The 21,093-nt window shown below is 37.9% G+C and overlaps 1 protein-coding gene across 1 annotated transcript in view; it reads left to right on the plus strand.

Moving 5' to 3' along the window:
* The window catches only part of LOC308057204 (uncharacterized protein C4orf50 homolog), a 52,525-nt gene that overhangs the window by 1,410 nt on the left and 30,022 nt on the right, over nt 1–21,093 (plus strand). Inside the window, 9 exon segments of the mRNA XM_080373377.1 lie at nt 980–1,131; nt 3,260–3,398; nt 5,382–6,077; nt 9,945–10,059; nt 10,793–10,917; nt 11,294–13,516; nt 14,252–14,353; nt 16,079–16,225; nt 20,769–20,945. Coding sequence (XP_080229503.1) covers nt 980–1,131; nt 3,260–3,398; nt 5,382–6,077; nt 9,945–10,059; nt 10,793–10,917; nt 11,294–13,516; nt 14,252–14,353; nt 16,079–16,225; nt 20,769–20,945 — 3,876 coding nt within the window.

A 21,093-nucleotide genomic window follows, 5' to 3' on the forward strand; every position in this document is an offset into this window, starting at 1 on the left:
TATGCTCTTTGATGGCAAAGACGTATGCTACTTTTTCTTCTTCTTTGCCCTATAGATTCAGCATTTGTTTAAAAAAAAAAAAAAAAAGAAAAATTAATTACATTATTTCCTGGAGAATAGGTCCAAACTCAGTGGTTGAATTCCAATTACATATCCACTTCCAAATTAATACAAACGTGGCAAAAGTAAAGGCATTTCACAGATTCCAGTTACAGGACCATGCTTTCTGAAGGGAGTTTCGGTAAATGAAGGTGAACAGCAGGGTGAAGAACTTTTAGAGCTACAGCTAAAAAAGGCAAAGAAAAGGGCCTATCTTAGCTTGTCTTCCCAAGCCCGAATTTAAAAATTCCTTCTAGGCATGGTTTCATAACCTGTCAGAGGTGAAGTAGACTTGTAAGTAAAATACTGAATGCAGAATTCCAAAATACCAGTTAAAAATACTTAATGTTTCTCTGAAATAGTCATAGATTGCCTTTTGAATAGGAAATATCCTTTTTTAATTTTCTATCTCAAAACAATAAACAAATCATACATTTATCCAAAATAAGTACATTTTTTAAAATAAACATACTGAATTTTATGAAATAATTTAGTAGAAAATTATCCTCTTTTCAAACTTTGAACCCCAATTCCTTCATGAATTAGTCTAATTGAATCTTTTATGGAGATCTCATGTTGTGAACTGCAACTCCTTTCATACATGCTGAATTACTTTGGGGCTAATGAAAGGAGACTCTTTCATAAATAATAAATGTGTACAGAATCAAGAAGGACTGTTCATTTGATCATCAGACACTTAGACTCTTATTGCATGCTTAGACTGCAGTACATTGAGATCCTAATAATTTGGGCTTTTTTCATCATGGATCCTTCATCTGTGAGAGAACAAGAATTTTGTTACTGCATTAAAAAACCTAGCAATGAAGGGTTTGATATCCTAAATTTCAGTGTTCAAATTGATACTTCCTGGATTTTCCAGGAATTAGAAGATGCAAGCATACCTGATGAACGAGTAAACAGTGCTGAAGAAAAGAATTTAAACCTCAGAATAAAAAAGCTGGAGAAGCTGGAGCAAAAACTGAAAGGTGTTCTAGAGGACTATGTGGAATCAGATTCTGTCCTAAGAAACAGGTAAATAAAAGGGGGGTTTGCATTCAAAATTAATGTGATGTGACAAATGTACTCTTTTCTTTGCTCCATGTACTGGCTGTCAAATGATACATGTAAAGCTAGCAAAAAGAAGACTTTTATGTGTTTTTTGAGTGCCTGATAAGATGAATGTATATGTGTTTATTGTGGCTGTCAGAATAGAAATGCGATATTCATTATTTTTTATTATTACTTAAATCAGTTTTACCTAATGCTTATATTTATATATATATATATATATACACACTTGAATCAGCATGATCTAAAATCTTGTTGCAAATAACCAGACAGCTTCCTCAGGATGTTTCATTTGTAAATATTAATTAGGTGTAAATTCTGTTTGGAAAATATATCCCTTTCCTTTTTACAAGTTAAGAGTTAATTTGGAATTTTGTGTTGAAAAACAAACAAAAAAAAATCCTTGTTTCAGAAAGCTTCATCTAGTTTAGTATGTTAATTCTAATCATCACAGTAGCTAAAGGTGCCATTAAGCATTAATTATGTAGTTGACTAGAATAATAAGATCAAGGTTTTCATAGTCAGCAACTGCACTGTTCTAAAGAAAGCCAAATAGTTAAAGGGACACAAAATATAAATGGCATTCAAAATAGTTACTTGTATAATTTCCTAATGCTTTGATTCATCAAGGGATTTGGCCAGAAATGTTTTGATAATGGGCTCTTTGTCAAAATAATAACGAATCTTTTTTGAAATTGAAGCTTTTGTAAAAATAGGTCTATTTTAATAAAGATTTTGGGGAAGGGAAGACAGGAAGAACTTTATTTAAAACCAAAGAAAATATGAGAGAACAGTTCAAGGAGAGCAAACGACCAGCTGAAACTTGTCTGGCATCTAGGAAGCCTATTTTCAAGGATCTTGGGTAGCAAGTAGAAAGAGAAGAAATCCTGTGCCTGAAGTTCTTGTGGCTGAAGCACAGACAGATGGGACAAGGAATTATATGGAAGGTGCAACTATTTTCAGAAACAGAGAAGAAGAGTCAGCAGCTGTAACAAATGAGGGCAGAGTTTTGGGCTGATGTGGCCCAGTTTCCTTTGATACCAGTGGTCAGTTGTGCAGTGCCTGTCTGCAGTGAGGAAGACATTGTCAGGTTTACTTTGATACATGAGTAGGTACTTATTTAATGATGTGTTTTCTGTCTTAATCCTGTTGCTTCATAAGTATGTTTTTATGTGAGCTTTTTGAATGAAGGTGGCGTTGTCATGCTGGGATGGAGGTAGTGGGAAATGTTGGCAGGTAGGGGCAGTAAGACAAACCTAGAAGATAGGATTGAGCAGGGCAGCTGAGTGGAAGGCTGTTGAAGGTTGGATGAAGAAAATGCAAGGAAGAAGATATGGTACAGCGCAGTCTTGAGGGGTACAGGGGGTAATATGTGTGCCTCTGAGATAAGAAAAGAGGAGGCTGTAGTGCCTGTGCAGGAGATGAGAGGCTGGGGAAAAGATTTTCCTTAACAAGAAAAGGATTTTTTGAAACTCACAAATAAGGCATTGAGAAAATGTTGATGTGGAGGCTGAAAAGGGAAGGAAAACCTAAAGGAAACTTGAGGCTTGCTCTCATAAGATTATCTTAGGTATTCCTCCTTTGCAGAGGAACCCCATCACATCACACCACATCATCTTACACCACCATTTTAATAGCAACAGGTGAAGCAAACCTGTATTTTGTCAAAATCCAGCTTTGTGGATAGGGTCAATACAACCATGCATCCTAGGTTTCAGTACCTATTGAAGGTATGGTACAAGTCAGCTGTGTTCCCTTTGGTTACTAAAAGGCATAGTTACTTGTAGGTTACACACAATTTTAATTTTTATGGAAAGTATTTACTGCAATCATAAAACTTGTTAATCCTTTGGTTAATAAAATCTTATATAATTATTATTTTTATTAATCATAGGATTAATCATGATCAGATACATGTAGAGACCAAAGTGTTGTGGTTGTCTTTATGGTAAGTTGTTACTTCATATAGTATGTCAAGCTTTAGCGAACATTGATCTTGTAAATTATTTGCTTATGTTGATGACTGCCTATCCATCTGGAACTGTACTGTGTAGTATTTACTTAGCAAAGATCTTCATTCTCACTATCCCAGGATGAAAGAGCTGGAGCTGTCACACAGAACACTTCTTGTGATGATCAATCAACTAAATGTGAAGTTGCACCAGGTTGAAAATGCAAATGTTCGTGTTAAAGGGAAACTGCGAAACATTCAGAAGGACCTGATCAGCTGGGTGAGGAGGATATTGTTTCAAATGACCTAGTTTAGCTTTTCTTTGTGGTAATAATTTATAAGTCAACCTCATCTCCAGTGACCTCTCTGTTTTTAAGCCTTTCTCTTTTTCTACAACCAGAGGAATCAGAAGAAATTTCGGTCTTTTTTCCTGCCACTTTCTTTTTCTCTGACATCTTTGACAGCACTACCGTTATTCCTCTCATTTGGGCCCTTGATCTTTGCGATATATGCTGCCACTTCCTTCCTCCTCCCCAGAATCTGCTCAGACTACTCCTCCCTGGGTCAGGCTTGAACTTTCTAGTCCCATAATAAAGCATTTCTGTTACTTTCGATTCCCTGCGTACGCGGTGCAACAGCACACACAACCACCACAGCCTGTCTTCCCTACAAAATGCAGCAGCTCAGCCCGTCGTCTGACTCCTGAATTGCTCACGTGTTTTCCAGCTGGGCCCCACCTGCTGCTGCATCCACCTTAAGCTATCTGCTTATCTTTGTGTCCTCTTCCAGCTTTCCCAGGTTGGTTGGGGTCTTACCTTCTTTCCTGTGATGCATTGCCATGTGGGCCACCGCTCTGCAGAGCCCGGCTGGTGGGAGCCCTCCTGTGCAGGGTGCCCTTCGCTGACCCGCTCCCTCCTTGCCAAGAGCATCCCATGGCCAGCCACCTCACAACCCAACTCCCTCCCTTGTGTCTGTTCTGAAATTGGTGGCTCTGCAGGGGGAAGCCTTCCGTTCTCCCAAGTGCTAGCACTTCACATAAACCTTTTGTAACCGGAAGGTCAGCTGTTGGCTAATTACACATACAACAGGTATTTTTACTTTAGTGATCTATGAAAATGGAGAAGGAATGAAAGTTTTTCACGAAAGTGAAACAACGTCTTTTGATTCTGTTTATCATAAGATATGCTTTCATTCTCCCAGCATTTTAGGTCCAAGTTGAATGCTCTGACACGACGCTAGTACCATGCAACAAGACTCATAAGAAGGAATAGTCTTCGCTTTTTTAATTAAAAGTGAAATGTACTTTTCAACATGCAGCAAGCTTAGACATATATATATATATATATATATATATTTTCCCATCAACAGTTAACCAAACGAAGTATTATCACACATCTACCTGACTTTGCATAAAATTTCAGCCAAGTGTTCCTCCTGTCCTGTCCTTCCTGGTGAACCCCTCAGACAAGAAGGTACCAAAGATCAAAAACTGACCTAAAGGAGTCCTTGAAGAAATACAGTAATGCCTCTGTGCCTTCAGTCTGGCTTCAAAGTTGCCACAAGATCCCTATAATACTTATGATTCTTACGGTGCTTACAAGAAGGCAGCATGGGAATCATGAAAGCTGCCTCTGTCTTTCACAGACATCTTTCACCACTGTGTCTCTGTGTTCAAACACACAAATACCAAAGTCTTTCTCAAGCTGATTCAAAAGGCATCTGTTCTGTTCTCCTTTTTCAGGACGTTCATAAATGGAGCTGACAGGTATGGGGTGAAGGGCAGAGGGCAAAGCCCGGTCTCTGGGAAGTGCGTGTGCTGTTTTCTGTAATAGAACCATGGCTTCCCTGCCTGTAGCATCGCAGTGCTACGCTGCTGTCGCTGTTAAGGATCTGTTACCATATAGTTCAGAGCTGGTTGCATGAATTCCAGTTCAAATGTTTCTTTTGATTTAATATGTACTGTAGAACATGCAAAAAAGGTGTTTAAACATGTCCTGTATTTTATGTAGTAGTAGACATGGGTGAGTTTGCGTTTTGTTTTTTTTTGTTTCCTACTGAGATGTGTCAGTGGTGGCTGAAAGGACAAAACAGTGGGTCGATTTTACTCCAAATGCAGGACTTTACTGGCTTTTTTTAAAAAATCTACTTATATAATTCCTGAGCTTTCAGAAAAAAAGGGTAGAATTGTAAATTTAAGAAAAGTTATAAAGGAAGAAGAGATTTGTTATTGTGGTGTTAAGCATACAACTCGCTGAAATTACAGGTTGAAAACCAAGAAAAGTCAGAGAAGAAGCAAAAGGAAAAATTACATTGGCTTCAGGAGCAGCTGAAGACAAAAGAAGATGAAATAAAAAGCCAGTCAGAGTATTTTGAGCACTACAAGCAAAGGCAGAGACAACACACAGCAGCACTGAGAGAAAGGGAATGTTACCTTCGGGGTGAGGTATCTAGGCTAGAAAAGCAAGTCCTGGATCTTAATGCCCGTATTGCTCTTTTGACATTTGAGTTAGAAGAGGGAATGGTGCAGTACCTCCAGCAGAAGCTGGAATCAGCATACAGTGGGGCCCAGGGCTATAAACACTCTGATGTGGACTTAAAGGAATTGAAAAGTTGCATTGAAAATGTGGAGCATGACATGAAAAGCCACCTCGAGGTATTTCAGCAAAATCTGGAGTTCTTAAGGGAAAAAGAGGAGGACAACAGAAGAGAACAGGCAGACCTGCTGACTGAACTGCAGTGCTCTCAGGACACCGAAGACTTTCTCAGAAGAAAACTGGAAGAATCTTGCCATCATGTTTATAGTCTGAAATTGTCTGAAATCAAACTACAGGAAAAAATAGAACAGCTTTTGGATGAAAATAGAGCTTTGAAAGATGAAGGTACAGTGAAGTCAAAAAAGAAGAAAGAAAAGGACTCACAACTTACAAGACTGGAGAACAGAGACAACAGTCCTGACCTGGTAAGTAAAAATAAGGCAAAATATAATTAGCTTTTGTCTTTATATCACCCTGGATGACACTTGTCATTAGATGTGTGATCGAGATGCAAGTGTGCGGCTTTTTCCCTTCTGCATTTTTTTCCTTTATTTTTGTTAATGCATTAGTACTTCACAGTGTCTAATTCACAGCACTGGAATCAGTAGGTGGAGCTTCATTGCATCGGTGTTGCTATTAGGTGCACATTGAGGGCACTTCACAAATCTTGTCTCCTTAAGTTTTTAAATGACATGCCCAAGGCAAAAGGTCTCGATTGGCACTAGAAGTAGAGCCCAGAACTTCTGAAACCTCTCTGTCATGGACACCATTCAGTGGAGGAGTATGCATATGGTTGGGTGAGTTTTCACATGTTATTCATGCCCAAATGCTGAAGAAAAAAGCACAGCTGACAATAAATCTCATCTGGGAGATTTTCTGGATAATGGTAAACAAGGGAGGATGGATACAGTATTCATGACTGGGAGTGATTTGAGATATTCAATGGTTTGCATCCCTGTAGCATTGTGATATGCCCTGAATACACTGAATAGGACTTGTTTGCTTCAAGCACTTCGCCCCAGCATTGCATGGGAAAGCTCTGCATATGCTGTAGTATGGCATTCAGCTTCTGCCAATTCATTTTGCTGACAGAGAACAATTCTTGTTCACACAGAGGACTCAAACAAAGTTTTATCCTTTATGCACTGAGGTAGAGGGTATTTTTATTCTGAGGATTTGTTAAATAAAGTGAAACCAGCTAAGCCTCACACTCATTCTGCTCCATTCAGATTGTGACCTGATATCCCAAGAGCTCTCCTGATTTTAACTGCAGTTAACCAAGAGGTAATAGGTGTGAACAAAACCCGTTTAGTACAGGAGAACAATCAGATTATGAGTACTTCCAGAACTGGGAGAAGGTAGAGAGAATCTTTTGTCTGTGAAAGCCAGAAGAAATAAAGGCAAATTTTTTAACCCAGTAGTTGAATGTACTTTTGCAGACATGGGTGATTTTGTACTATCAGTGGCTCTACAGCCCCAAAGAAATGAGCTCCAGGAGGTTGTCTTTGTGATAGAGATAGTAAGGTCACCCTGCAGTAATGGGCAGCACATGGGTGACCTGTGTGGCTAGCTCTGTGTAGCTGTGCCTCACTGCACGAGTCTCCATAGCGGCCCCGAGGTGGCAGAAGGACCAATTGCTGTTGCTTACTTTTATACTTAGCCTGAACCATTGCTACAGTTACTTTAACTAGTGAGTTCACTTTTTCTTAGAATGAAGAAGAAGGTTTGAAAATATTTTAAGATATTTCTAGGACTTGCACTGAATTGTAAACAGGTACAGCTAAAATCAGGAGCTGTGAGGGCTTTCAGAGCCAGGAAAGAAGTAGTAGACAATTCCTGTTGCTTTGAGAAAACTGAGAAAAGGAGAAAATAAATGGTGAGTTATTTGAAGGTATGAAAGCCAAGTATACCAACTGACCAACTGCCTGAGGCTAATCCAAAAAGTCTTCAAGAAACAGGACCAAAAGTTTTATTCTATACTGTACCCTAAGAAAAGGTTATTTTTTTCCTCTACACAAAATTTTCTAACCTTTTCTTTCCAAAGTATAAATTTACAGCTGTGTTGTCATAGGAGGCTACTGAGTATCGATTACTGGGTCTTTGGTACAACTGAGCAGGCCAGAATTTTTGTTAAACCCATTTACTTTGTTCTGCTGCACAGTAGGTTGTATTCCTTAAATGCTGTGCATAGCATCAGCAGCATCAGATCTTGTGCCTTCTGCATTTCTGATTGTCTTTTCCTCCTCTTCTGGCACTGCAACTAATTCACTAGGATTTTTCTAGTAGAAAATGACTTGAGATAGCAGGGAAAAAGAATCTGTATCTATGATAACAGGAAGAGGGAGACATCTGGTGTTGTGCTGTAAAACTGAAGAGGGCTTTTCCCCCTTACCTTGTGTTTTACTAGCACCTGATAAAATAAAAATTCCTTATTTCGTTACCTTGATCTTGTAGTATTCAAGCCAAAATAGTGACAAGAAAAATCCTATTTGAGTTCATCATACTCTATCAACAGCTTTAGAAATGAGAAATTGTGTGCAATACAAGAAAGATTTTCATGCTGTAACTTTTCTGGAAAGCCGTTTGTATATAATTTTTCAGTGAAAAAGCAAATGGGATCATTTGCCTGTTTCACAGCCAGGAAAAAAGTAGTTTGTCAAGACAGGCTTATCAGACTCCCATGAAATACACATGGCATGAGATTCTTCAGTAAATACTATGTCATTCAAATGCCAAGTACATCGGTTATTCTTGAAAAACTAGCCTTAGTGTTGTTATTGCATCTTCACACAATAGCAGCAGATCCAATTAGGTGTTTTGTTCTGGTACTGTAGAGGTGAACTGCATCTCACAGAGGGGTGTAGTCACATAAAGCTTGTCAGAAATTTGAATTTCCAAACTTGGTATCAGGATCCTGTCTGCAATATTCCAATTGCAACCTAGGCCTGAATGAAAAATGCATGAAAAAGCAGCTGGCTCCATGTGACTATGTCTTGATTTATCAGAGAGTTTGTAGATGTGAATATTAGGGGTCTGTTGAAGGTGTTGCTGAAGGAAAAGCATGAATCACCAATCAATGCACCTTTCTACAGCTTTCACATGAGAGCTGAGGTCTTGGTTTCACTATATGATGTTCCTATTATCCAAGCATATCCAAGCATTGTACCTTTTACATCATTTTGTGTAACTTTCTTCTGACAGAACCCACATATCAGTAAAAAAAAGATATCTGGGAGGAATAAAGGCAAACTTGCAAGAAAGGAATCAGTGTGTTCCAAGAAATTAACATTAGCTTCAATATTACTGAAAAAAGGAAGGAAGAAATCTTGGAACTGTTGCGGTTTCCACTTAAGTCATGCCTCCCAGTCAAGATCTCATAATAAAGCACTATAATGTGGCACCTTACATAGGATGAAATCAAAATTATTCTCACTGGTGATCCTGTAGAAAATAAAGTGGCCTTTTCTGACTCGCTATAGACTGAACACTTTGAAGTCATTGAAGTGACATGAAGTCACTTTCCCAACCGTACGTAATTCTAAAGCTGCAGCTCAGCCCAAATGGACCAAGTTTGTTTTCTGCTGGCATTTGATTCAAAGCAGTGCAGGAAGACAAAAATGACTGTGTTAGCTTGTTTTCTGCACTGTAGCTGTTTTGGCTACCACCTCGATTATGTGCTCTGTTGAGAAAATCAAACCTGAGTCTTCTGTTCGCTAAAAATGAGCACACTGCATGTGAAAAGTGGCCTGCTGCATATCGAGCAATAAGGGTATCTGCTTTGCACCAGAATTTGTCACAATTTCCAAATTCGATCAACGGAGTCAAGATAAATGTCAAGAACAGAATATGAAATGTATAATTAAATTATCAATGAAAAAGAAAAATTTATTTGGAATAGTTATTCTACTTTGAGTTCTTCCCACCTTGGAACAGTTGTCCTTGTAGCTGGGCACCGAACTTTTAGTTTCATTCTCTACTTGATTGGACTTTCTTTTCTCTTTGTTCATAAGCATATAATTTAGTCTTTGTTTAGATAGTGTTCCATCTGTGATCTGACATATTACATGCTTATTACTCAGATTTTCTTCCTAAACTCTGTGTGAAGTATGAAGGAAGTTTAGGAAGGAAGAAAGTATTACGGGGTATTTTAAACCATGATATTTACTAGAAAATATTATAAGGAAATAAGGAATGTAAAATAATAAAAAAAAAATTATGTGCCTGGTTTCATATCACAAACACCATATATTTATAAACTGTTTTATTCTTTTCCTCCTCCTTTTCCCATTAAGAATGGAGGTCTAATCCAGGATGATGTTCAAAATCTGAAATGGGGAGCAGTCTTGGATTCGCTCAGAGGCAGACCTAATCAAACTCCAGTTGTGCAGCTACATGGTAAAGAGTCTGGTATGAAAACAAACTGGAATATTTGCTTTCATTTGTGCAATAGAAGTAAAGATTATTTCATTCATGTGGCGTGCATGACTTAGAAGGTGTAAGACCTTCTAAACACCTCCTGATCTGTAAGAAGGTAAAGCAATAACTGTTTGCCAGTATGGTACTAGCATTTAGAGATGACCTCTCTCAAGAAATCCTACAGCTTTCAAGAAGCTACAGAGATGAGGAATTAGGGAATATTTCCCATGCCATGGCTGAAGTCAGACTTGCTTTTCAACCAACCAACGTGAAAGCTCTGATCTTAGCAAATTATATTAGTTAAATTCTTCCAGCATAAATTAATGGAAATTTTATAACAGATTTCAGTGTATGTAAATGCAGACCTGCACTGAATAATTTAAGCCTATAAGATTTTATCTAACCACTGTAACGAGGTGTATTTTCCATTTTCATATGCTTTGAGAATGGGGGGGTGGGGGATATACCTTATTTTAGAGCTTAATATTTATGTTTTCTTATGAAAATTGTTTTATTGTTTAATGTCTTTGTCATTTCTTATCATAATGTCATGCTTATCTTCGCATCATTGGTGATGCATGCTTCCGGTGGAGAAGGTAGCCTTGAGCATACTGTCACTAAAATACTTTTCTGTTCAAAACATCTGGTCAGATGTTTTTGGGTTTGTTTTTCATCTTATTATCTGGGAGTGGCATTACACCTGTTCAGTGCTTTACCATAACAGGAACACCAGGATGCAGCCATGATGGGCTAAAGCAGATGGAGGAGCTACCAGTAGAACTTCTACCAGTTTTGGAAGACAATTCCAGTACCTTTGCAAAAGTTGCTGGTCTAGCTGAGATTGAGCAGGTGAGAAGAAATGTTACTGCTGCTCTTGCTGTCTTTGTGCGCAGTGAGTCTGTGAAGTTTGAAATAAAATGAAGAGTTGGTGTATTTAAAGATGGATATAAAATTAGCTTTAAATGATAACTATTAAAGATGCTATTCAAGATGAATACAGGTGTGCACTATGAAAATGGCTGAGTTATTTGTACCTTTTTGTATTGTTACTCTCTCTGCAAATCTTAAATAATTTCAAAAAACTTTATATGGAAATATTTTTTTCTCATCTGTCTGCGATCAAGTATTTTATGGATGAAGTGAAAAATGAATCATGATTAACAACATAGAGTGCTGTTTCTTGTCTTATATTCTTCAGTTTGAAAAAATTTTTTGCTGTTACCAGGTCACCCTTGGAACAAAGAGGGCAGGTACTCTAGAAGATGGTTTCACTTTGTTCAGATGTACCCCAAGTTATTGTGCAGCAAGACGGCTTCCCCCTTGCTCTGAGGAGTTAACTAATGATGAGACAAGTAAGGGAAACAAAGACAAAGAAAAAATTTTTCTCTTGAAGGAACAAGCTGTAAATCTACCCGCAAAGATGTTCCCTGTTTCTGTGGTTGACACTCTGATGGGGAAGAGGAGGCTCCAGCTTACCTTGTTAGAACCTGAAAGCTACCACGTATCAGCTGGCACCACTGTGAAGAGCGTGAGGAGTTTGGGTTTCTGTGAGGCAAATACCCATCTTGGCTCTGAAAGACTCTGCCTTTTTGCAGAAGGAAGATTTTCTGACAAAGCTTCTGCACTTCTTTGTGGAAACATGCCTTACCCTGTGACTGAAATTTTTGCATCATCTCTAGAAAAATACAATATGGAAAAACATTGGGAAGGCAAGCAAATTCTGCCAAAAAGCATAAGTGAAAATAAATGTCTGGATAAAGTTGTTTATCATGGAAATTATCACCAAAAAAACTTTAGAGGGAGAGTTAAAGCAGAAGAAATACAGAACAAGGAAGCCCAACCACAACAGGAGATATGTCTTCCTGAGGAAAGTTCAGGGGGTTTAAAGAAAAACGAATTAATCAGGCCTAGGAAGCAAGGAATGGAAGCCGAAGACAGCCTAGGTAGCCCACAGGATGTCCGAAATCTATCTGTTGATTTTAAAGACTTAAAGAAGTACTTTGAAGGGAGCGATGAACTAATGGAGAAGCAAGGAAACCTCTCAAAAATCTGCATCTCTGATGTGAGTAGGGTATATAATGGAGAAGGCATAATCCAAGTGGAGGAGAAAGGAGAGCAAACTCAGAAACCAGCTCACCAAACAAACCCTTCCAACAGTATTGGCCTGGAAGAAAAGAAAGACCAGACTCGGAAACTGTGTGAACCAAAGAAGAATTTCTCATGTCAAAAAATAGCTGCTGAAAACATGCAACATGCATACTCCCAGAATTTTTTTTGGTCAGAAGAGAGATGTTTGCTAAATATACTGTCTGCTGTGCAGGACGGGGCTGTGTGCTTAAGCAAACTCTTCCTGCAAGGGAGCAATTCTTGTGAATGTCTGTCTCATCTTCATCTCTCACCACTGGAAGCTGGTAGTGAACGTCATGTGAAAATATATGCGCTGGAAAAAGTGGTGGCTGTGTGTTTTCAGAGGATATTTCTACTGATGCAAGAGAATGAAAATTATTCAAAAAAAGTCTGTATATTACAACAGGAGAATGAGCAATATGCCCAGATGATGTGTGCACTGGAAGAGGAAATGGATGCATATTTTCAATACATTTTAGCGGTAGATGAAGCTAACATTGTTTCATTCCAAAACTTACTTAATGAGAAAGAAGTTGCTGGTGGATGTTATATGAACTTATCAGAAGAAAACACCATGAGCCCAAGAACATTTTTTGTTGAAACCTCTAAGAACCTCTCATATGTTGAAGAAAGAAATGGGAATTCTGAAAAAGATTCATTGACAATTGCATCAAACAAACTTCCCAGGAGTGTTTTATCCCTGGACGGAAGGAAAGTGAGATCTTTCCAGCTGCTTTCTGTCCTGAAAGAAGAAAGAAGCAGATGCTTCAAAGAAATAGCTAAATTATTGCAAGACAAGGAGAACTATGTAGCAAAATATAATGAATTAATACAGGAGAGAGAGAGGAATTTACAAAGAATATCTCTCTCAGAAGGTGAAAAAGAAACTTTATTGGGATGTTTGGCAGAGGTGAAGTGTGAACAGGACAAATACAGGGCCTTGGTTTCAGAACTTCAGGAATGCAAAAACAGCTGTTATCAAACTATTTCTGATTTACAGGAGGAAAAATGTGTACTAAAAAGAGAAATAGACAGAATAAAGAAAGAAACTTCAGAACAGCTTGATGCATTTCAGAAAGCAAATGCAAAATTTATTTTAGAAAATAACAAATTGAAAGAATTAATGTCTTCTTTGGGTTTCAGCTATGAAGAGCTGAGAAAAGATACAAGTTTGGGAACAAAGGAAAAGATAGTAAAACTAAAAGAAAGTCAACAACATGGTCTTAAGCCAAAGAAAGTTGAAACAACATGTAGTGTAACTCAGACTGGAGAAGGAGGAGTTCTGGTTATAGAGCCCTCAAACTATCTTCCTGGAAAAGAGGTAAATAATAACAATGAGGAATGTTATCAAGCAGGATTTTCTACAGAGAGGAGTTGTTGTAAATGTCATTTGGAGGGCAAAGCTAAATTAACTTTGTAATACAAAAAATGTTGTACTCTCCTATATGTCAGAGATCTGAAGTGCTAAAGTTAACTTTGAATTAAAAGGCAAAATACCGGCGCTATTTTCTGAATGTTGTATTAGAGAATTTTAAAGTGAAACAGAAAGCTACAAAGTTAAAAATAATATTTAAAAGAGTGTGTTGTTCAGGCATTTTAAAAATTATTTATCTTATTGCAAGAGTAAAAGCTTCTGGTAGAGCAAACTAATTCCCACAAACTTTTGTTATAATGGCGAAGTATTCAGGGTTGTGAAACAATCATGTCTTATTGAAAAGTATGCACGTGTTCACTTACTAACTTTTATTCTGCTAGAGTCTATTTTTTTTCCTGTTTTGATTTTTATGAAACATATACCTAAAGAAAGGATCTTTACTTACAATGGATTTCTCATCCATTTTTCCTCTAGTAATGAATTTATATAGAGATTACTACATTCTCATAAAATCAGAATTACTACTTCAGCTGAGAATAATCAACAGGGAAAGATTTATCTCTAATATCTTGATTTTATGCAAGTGTTTTTAGTAATGCAGAAGGAAACCATATATTGTTCTGTAAAATCCTGTGTGCCACGTGGTATGAGAGGAATCACGTCTTTCTGTTGTGTATCCAGGGCAGCATGTTTGAAAGCTACAGTGTGATGAAAGACCAAGTCGAAAAGGCAAAAGGGGAACTAAAAATGCAGCAAAAGGAATTAGAAAAATCAAAAAAAGAGGTAACCTCCTGCTCTTATGTATTTCTAAGGAGCAAATTTGTTTTATTTCTTGTTTCCTTATGTGGCTGTTCTTCCTGCCAGGATTTAACACTGTAACAAAACAGAGAAGCCTCTGATCTGCAGAACCAAAATGTACCTTTTTGATCTTTCAGTTCAATGATGCACAATCAGTCATGGTTGGCCAGAACTTCAAGTGAGGCTGCATTCCTCTGGCGCAATTTGACAGAGGCTGGGTGCTTAATAAGGACACATAGAACAAACTCTCTGCGGTGGCCGTATCTGGGCAGGCTGCTTCCCTTCCCCTCACTAGGAACGAGGAGGAGGAGAAGGCAGCAGAAGCACTGAGGATTGCAGCAAACCTGAATTCAAAGTAGTTTTTGAATGAGAGGGAAAATGATGTAAAATCTGACGCTGTTGAGGGATCCCGCTATATCCAGTGTTGGTGCAGGGCATGCACGCTGCCCCTTCTTTTGACATATATGTAGTAAACACAAAGTCCAACACCACCTACATGGAGACTTGAGTGGATGTCTAGTTCTGTGCTGTGTAAAGTAAATCTGCAGTTTTAATACCAACCGAGGAAGTTTTCAGCTTTCTGCCTTTCCAAATGCAGTACTTTTTCACATTCCATTTTTTATTGAACAAACTCCACTCTATGCTTATCTAAGCAGAATGCATTGCTTTTATGGCAAGTGTATATTTATGGGGCCGTCTCATGCAATAGCAGGCATTGCTCAGGCTCTCTGTGGAAAAACCACTGGCAGTAACAAGTGTATTAAGTATGCAGAAGAGCAGTAGGATGATATATGGTGGGTGTACAAAATGATTGTCCTTTGAGAGCTGCTTTATAAGACTTCCCAGATTTCAGGTGAGGCAACTGGAATGAAGGGATGGATTTGGATGAGTGATGGATGGTTGTGTAAGAACTGCTGAGCTTGTAAGCTGAACATGAAGAGACCGATTATTTTTTATTTATTTTTAAAAAATCTAATTAACTTGGATGCTTCTAGTCCTTGTGTGTTTTACAAGGAAGTTGTGTTACAATCCCTTCCTTAGTCTACTTAAAAGAATGAGAAGCCTTTGTTTTCAGAAGGGAGAAGAAATGATGTATCATATGAGGGAAGGAGCTTGCTGTCAGCTAGCTGATCTACCAAGTGGTTGGTTTGTGGGGGTTTTGTTGTTTGGTTGTTTGTTGGTTTTTTTTCAAAACTACAGTTAATAGGTGAAGAAAATGTGTCCTAGAAGAAGTCTAAAGGTGAACATATGGAAGGTTTTTTTTTCCTTTGCAATTTTCTTTTTTGACATTATTCAGGAAAATTATTTTTCCCTTCTGGCTGATAAAATCTTACTTTCCATTTGCTCTGATGGCTTTCAGAGATGTAACCTCTAAAATTATGAGTACATTCACTGCTGCTTTTTTTAGCTTTATTTAGAATACTCAAGATACCTTCAACTTTAGAAATCAATTTTAAAATTAATCTATTTTTCCACATAGCTCTAGTTAGATATGTTTCTATAGGACTTACTTTAAGGGTCTTACACATTTCTTAAAATCAGACTGTAGTGTATTGTGTAATTCCATTTATTTTAATCAATGTACAACAACTTGAACCTTGTGATGTAGGGCTCAAACTCAAGTCTGTGGTTGTTAGCCGGTATTGAAAAATGATACCACTGCTAGACTAATTATACTCAGTAATTTTGCATTTTTATTTTTCCCATTAGGCTCAGAAGTGGTACAGAGAACTTGGCTTTGCTGAAACAAGGTATGAAGAAATCAAAATCCGTTTGACACAGGCTCTCTCAGAATTAGACCATCTTAAACAAGAAGTTGGGGAAAAAATGCTTGGAAAGCAGAACTGGAAATTAATGGTATGTATGCAAATGGAATGAAGAAATGCATATTCTTTGGGAGGGAGTGTTTTGATGCGGAGACACCCGTTATTGTTATTGGTAATAGAGCTGAAGCAAGTATAGAGCACGTAGAGCCACTGGAGCTATAAACTTGAAAGTGAGCAGATATTATGGAAGGCAGACCATCTGTCTACAGGATAGTCCAAAGTCTGGGCTCTGCATGGGCACTACAGCCACCTCCATCTTTTTTTAGGACCCTTGTCCTGCTCTCTTTAGCCAGAGTCGTTTTCTGAGGCATGGATTTTCAGCTGGTTTTAATGAAAGGTGTTAGAGGAGTCTCCAGTGTTTCCAGTATTTGGCCTTTCTGCCTTCTGTCCCCGATTTTAGGTTTGGACAGGCAAAGTGAAGCTGTGGTGCCGGGCGCTTTGTAAAGCAACTTCCATTCCCAGTAAGCAGGTGGTGTGGATTAATGGGGAGTCAAAGTCTGTAATCCACACATGTGGCCCAAGTATGCATCCCCCAAATCCATGAGATCTTTCTATCACATGAGGGAGAGAGAGAATCTTGTTGGGAAGTACCTATATCACCAACATTCTAGTTTTGCTATAAATGAAAGCATTTTGAATTTTCAGGTGGTTCTGTGTCTTGATAAAGTTTTTGTGTTTTCCACCAAAATTAGAGTGGTTTATGGGATGATTTTTAATTATTGAATACTCCCCTGGAAGCTGCTTTTATAAAGACTTTTCAGCTGGCCCTGAAATTATTTCTGTCCTCCGTAGCAGGAAAACTGACAAGAAGAAACATGCAACCTTTACTAGCTGGAAAAGCAATTTTGTAGCAACCTACAATATATGCAAATTCAGTTTGAACAGGTTAGATACACACATGGCTTTGGAAGAAGATAAAAACAAATTCTGGAAAATGTAAAGATTCTGATCTCGGTTCAGTTTCCTAAATGTCACTGTTCATCCCATTCATTGGCCACCCACCTGCAAGTCCTAAGCAGTTATTTCATATTACTTTGTACAACATACGTGGCACTATTTGCTGATGTTTAGAAAACTGGGTTCTGACTGTTAAGTGAAAACGAAGCACAGATTTTTCATATAATTATGAGGTATTGGCATGTAACATCTTAAAACAACGAAATCTATTTCAAGTAAGAAGAAACTCCCAAATTGTTGGAAAATAAACAGAAGTGTATCATAAGGTTTTGTTTAAGCTAACACTTAAGCTTTTGGGGGCATTTTTGGGCAATGGACATTTAACCCTTTTGTTTGAGGACAGTCTGGAGCAATTAATGCTTCTTTTATTGGCCACTGAATTAAAATGTTAATTATTTCTATGACTGACATGGGAATAAAATTTGTCAACCTTGACAATGTTTTTACAGTGGAAAAAGTGCAGGTCATCCTTTGTTCTGAGAACAAAACAAAACCAAACCAACTTTTAAATCACTCCAATAGCTAAATTTTCATGTTTGTGTTTATCAATCAGTAGTACATATTTATGCAATATTGCAATGTTGTTTGATTTTTATCTGACTTCATCTGATTTAACTACTTGTTGTAGGGTTAATATCAAATTGTTGAATGCACATGTCTCATTCCAGGGTCAAAGATGCAGTATATGTACATCACAGAACTGGATTTATCCTTCAGTTGCACTATTTGATGGCACAAATAATTATCTGCATGACTCAAGTCTGTTATGTCTTGACCAAGGGATATTGATTTCATTGGCACAATTAAGCAAATAGTACAGATAGAAAATGGGGTAGAGGTATTTTAACAAAGGTTCTGACTTTATTTCAATAATTCTCTTTTAAAATAAACTTTTTAATATACACCAAGCTGTTAGTAGTGGGTTTGTGACTATTATCATAGGAAAATATGACCTAAGTTTTTCTAGATTGAAAAAGGGATAACTTTTTGGCACAATGATTGTAATGATCTAGTTCTTTAGCATAATTTTTTTCCTGAGAGCAGTTCTGTAGACTGGCGATCCTGTTCTTACTTTCAGTTAGTTGCCACCCTTGTCCAAAAGCACTTTTCATCCCACAAAGTTATTAATAAACTGATATAATAAGTCACAATAATTTATGCTTTTTCCTATTCTAAATTTAATTTTCTGGAAGAACTGTGGCTGCAATACTTGAAAGGCATGAAGATGTGAGCACCCTGGACCTAGAACCCAAGGCTGAGAGGTTTTTGAGATATGGTGTGTTTTGAGCATGTCTTTTAGGACTTTGTACATATCTTATGTTCTACAGGTCCCAATGCCCACGGATCCTAGTCCTCAGCTAAGACTCCAAAAGGCTGTCATGATATTGTTCCCTGCAAGTAAAAGACAGCTAAGATAATACGCTCCAAGGTTACTGCCAGGACTCTTTGTTTCAGTGGTGATGCTAACAGTGGAAATACCATTTAGCATTAGAATATTTGGGGAAATTTTCCAGGATGTTGAAGTGGCCTTCTGAACCATGGTGCTGTGTTAGAAGATAGGAGAAATATGTGGGTGAGTAGGCATGGAGCAGGGTGCCATTTACAGCTTTGAAAATGAATGCAAGCATATTGCATTAAATGCACACAGTAAATAAGGTGTCAGGCTTCCCCAGTGAACTCCTGACTCCTGTCATGGCCTGTAGCCAAAAAGTTGTACTCCTTTTCATTTTCCCATTGACTTTTCAGACAAGCACAGCACACACAAGAAGAGGAAGGTTTTATTTTTATTTTTAATGTTTAGCCACCAAATTCAAAGACTAGAGATCTTGCCAGTTTGTAAAGGAATGCAGAGTGTTAAATGCTACGTTTTGAGCTGAGTTATCCTTTAGCTATTTCCCGGCCTTAGCTGCTGGGTCCTTCACCCTTCTGGAGCTTGCTACACAACCCATGGTTACTGTTAGCTGGGACGTCTGACACTGATCATAAATAAACCTTGTATGTCTCATTTGTGCTTTGAAACTACAGAAAATTGCTAGTAGGTCAGTGAAATGCAAAAGGAAAGAGAGAACTCTGTCTTTAATCAAGCATTTTTTTTTATTTCCCCAACTCTTTTTCCATTAAGCATCTTCAGTTTGAGAGTGTTACTAGTTTTTATTTAACATATTTGTGTGGGAAAAAAGATGATGAGGAAAATACCGTGTCTCAGACTCATCCTCAGGCTCTTGTCACCGCAACCCTGGTCTAATCAATCTTGATCTGTCCAACAGTTGCTATTGTTCTTTTCTCTTAACACAAGAGGGAGCCAAAAAGTTTGGTACCAAGCACGCACAACTTGCCTGAACGCTGTTCATAGAGGAAGTGCTTCATTAGGAAGAACAAACAGTTCGAAAATGTCATATTTCTGGTTTTACCTGTGTTGCAGTGGTGTGTTGCAGGCAGAGTGATGCGATCTATCACTTCAGTTTGCTGTTTTCTGCAAATAGTGCCTTCAGTATGTTGTAGCCACCAAGGGTGTCAAAGTTGGAAAGGCATCCAGACAGTGAGGGAAAATTTAACTATGGTGTTGTACATCGCGGCTAAGTGTTTGCTCTTCTCTTGGTTTTATCAATGTTAGCAGCCATTAAAATCAAACCCTCTTCTGGCATGCTTTGTCAGAAGGTTATATGGTTTTACCACAATATATCATAGGTCTGACTAGAATTTTTAGCTTAATCACTGAAATGCTTAATTTCTTAGACTTGCTTATATAACGTGTTATCAGAAATCTTGAGCAGCTGTGTGTAACAATTCAATATTTGTTTTAATCTAAGTTCACTATAGCATAAATGTCTTTCACAAGACTTTCTTTACCCTCAGATTTTCCTCATCCTTAATCTACATGCTTAATCCGACCGTGTCACTTCTAGGAGCTGACCTTATGATATTGACTATCAAACTAAAGCTCTCACTAATTCTTCTAATCTAAGTGCATGAAATTGATAAAAAAATTGCAGAGTAGGGGAGGAGGAGTTAAATTCAGAAGCTCCTCCTTCCACTTGTTCTGTACCACTATTACTACATTTTAATGTAATATTTTTAATATATATTTTTGAGATTTATACTTATCTGATTAGTTTTATTAATGTGCTTCCCAAACAGAAGTATAACTTGGAGAGTTGAATCTGCTTTCTGAGATATATATGTGTAGAAAAAGAAGGGATGTCTTATACGGCAATTGGAGCAGGAGACTGGAGACTTTTGACTTCTGTTCTTGCTCACTGTGTGACCATAGGTTGGTCACTTATCTGTCTGCGCACCAGTTTCCCCAGATATTAAATTATTATAATACCATACTTGCCTTGAAGGAGTGTTGTGAAATCTCAGTCTTATACCTGCTCTCTCAGGTCTGCTCATCTCAGAGGGGATCAAGAACTCCTTGCTCATAAACAATTTAAGGTTAGTGCAAGACATTAGTGCCAAGGTTTGAAGTCATACGGTTTATATCAGCTTAAATATTTTTTGACATACAAGGTATGTATACATGTGTTGATTGAGAAGTTTCGAGGTCTAAAACATGATTGAGAATATTTTTATTATTTTATACATCTAATTTGAAAATCTGTGTATTTACTCTGTAGCCTGTGTACACTGTGGAAGATGCCCATGAAACAGAGGAAAATAAAATAGCCAGTAAGAGATTACAGCAGCAAGTGCTGACCTTGAAAGCCCAGCTCAGGGACCAGGCTGCATTACAAAATCGGTTTCGTGACTTGCAGAATGAAGTGGAACTCCTTCAGGCTCAGTTGGGTGAAAAGGTAAGCTTCTCATCAATAATCATAAAGCTGTTTTCTGCATGTTTAAAAGGGTGGACAAATGTGAGCTTAGACTTCAGATTCTACATCTTTGTTCTCAAAGGAGAGAACCAAAACTGTTGTCTTTCCTGGGAATGAGTCTGAGGGTTTC

Source organism: Falco punctatus, assembly GCF_963210335.1.
Source record: "Falco punctatus genome assembly, chromosome: 1".
In the NCBI taxonomy this organism is placed as follows: Eukaryota; Metazoa; Chordata; class Aves; order Falconiformes; family Falconidae; genus Falco; species Falco punctatus.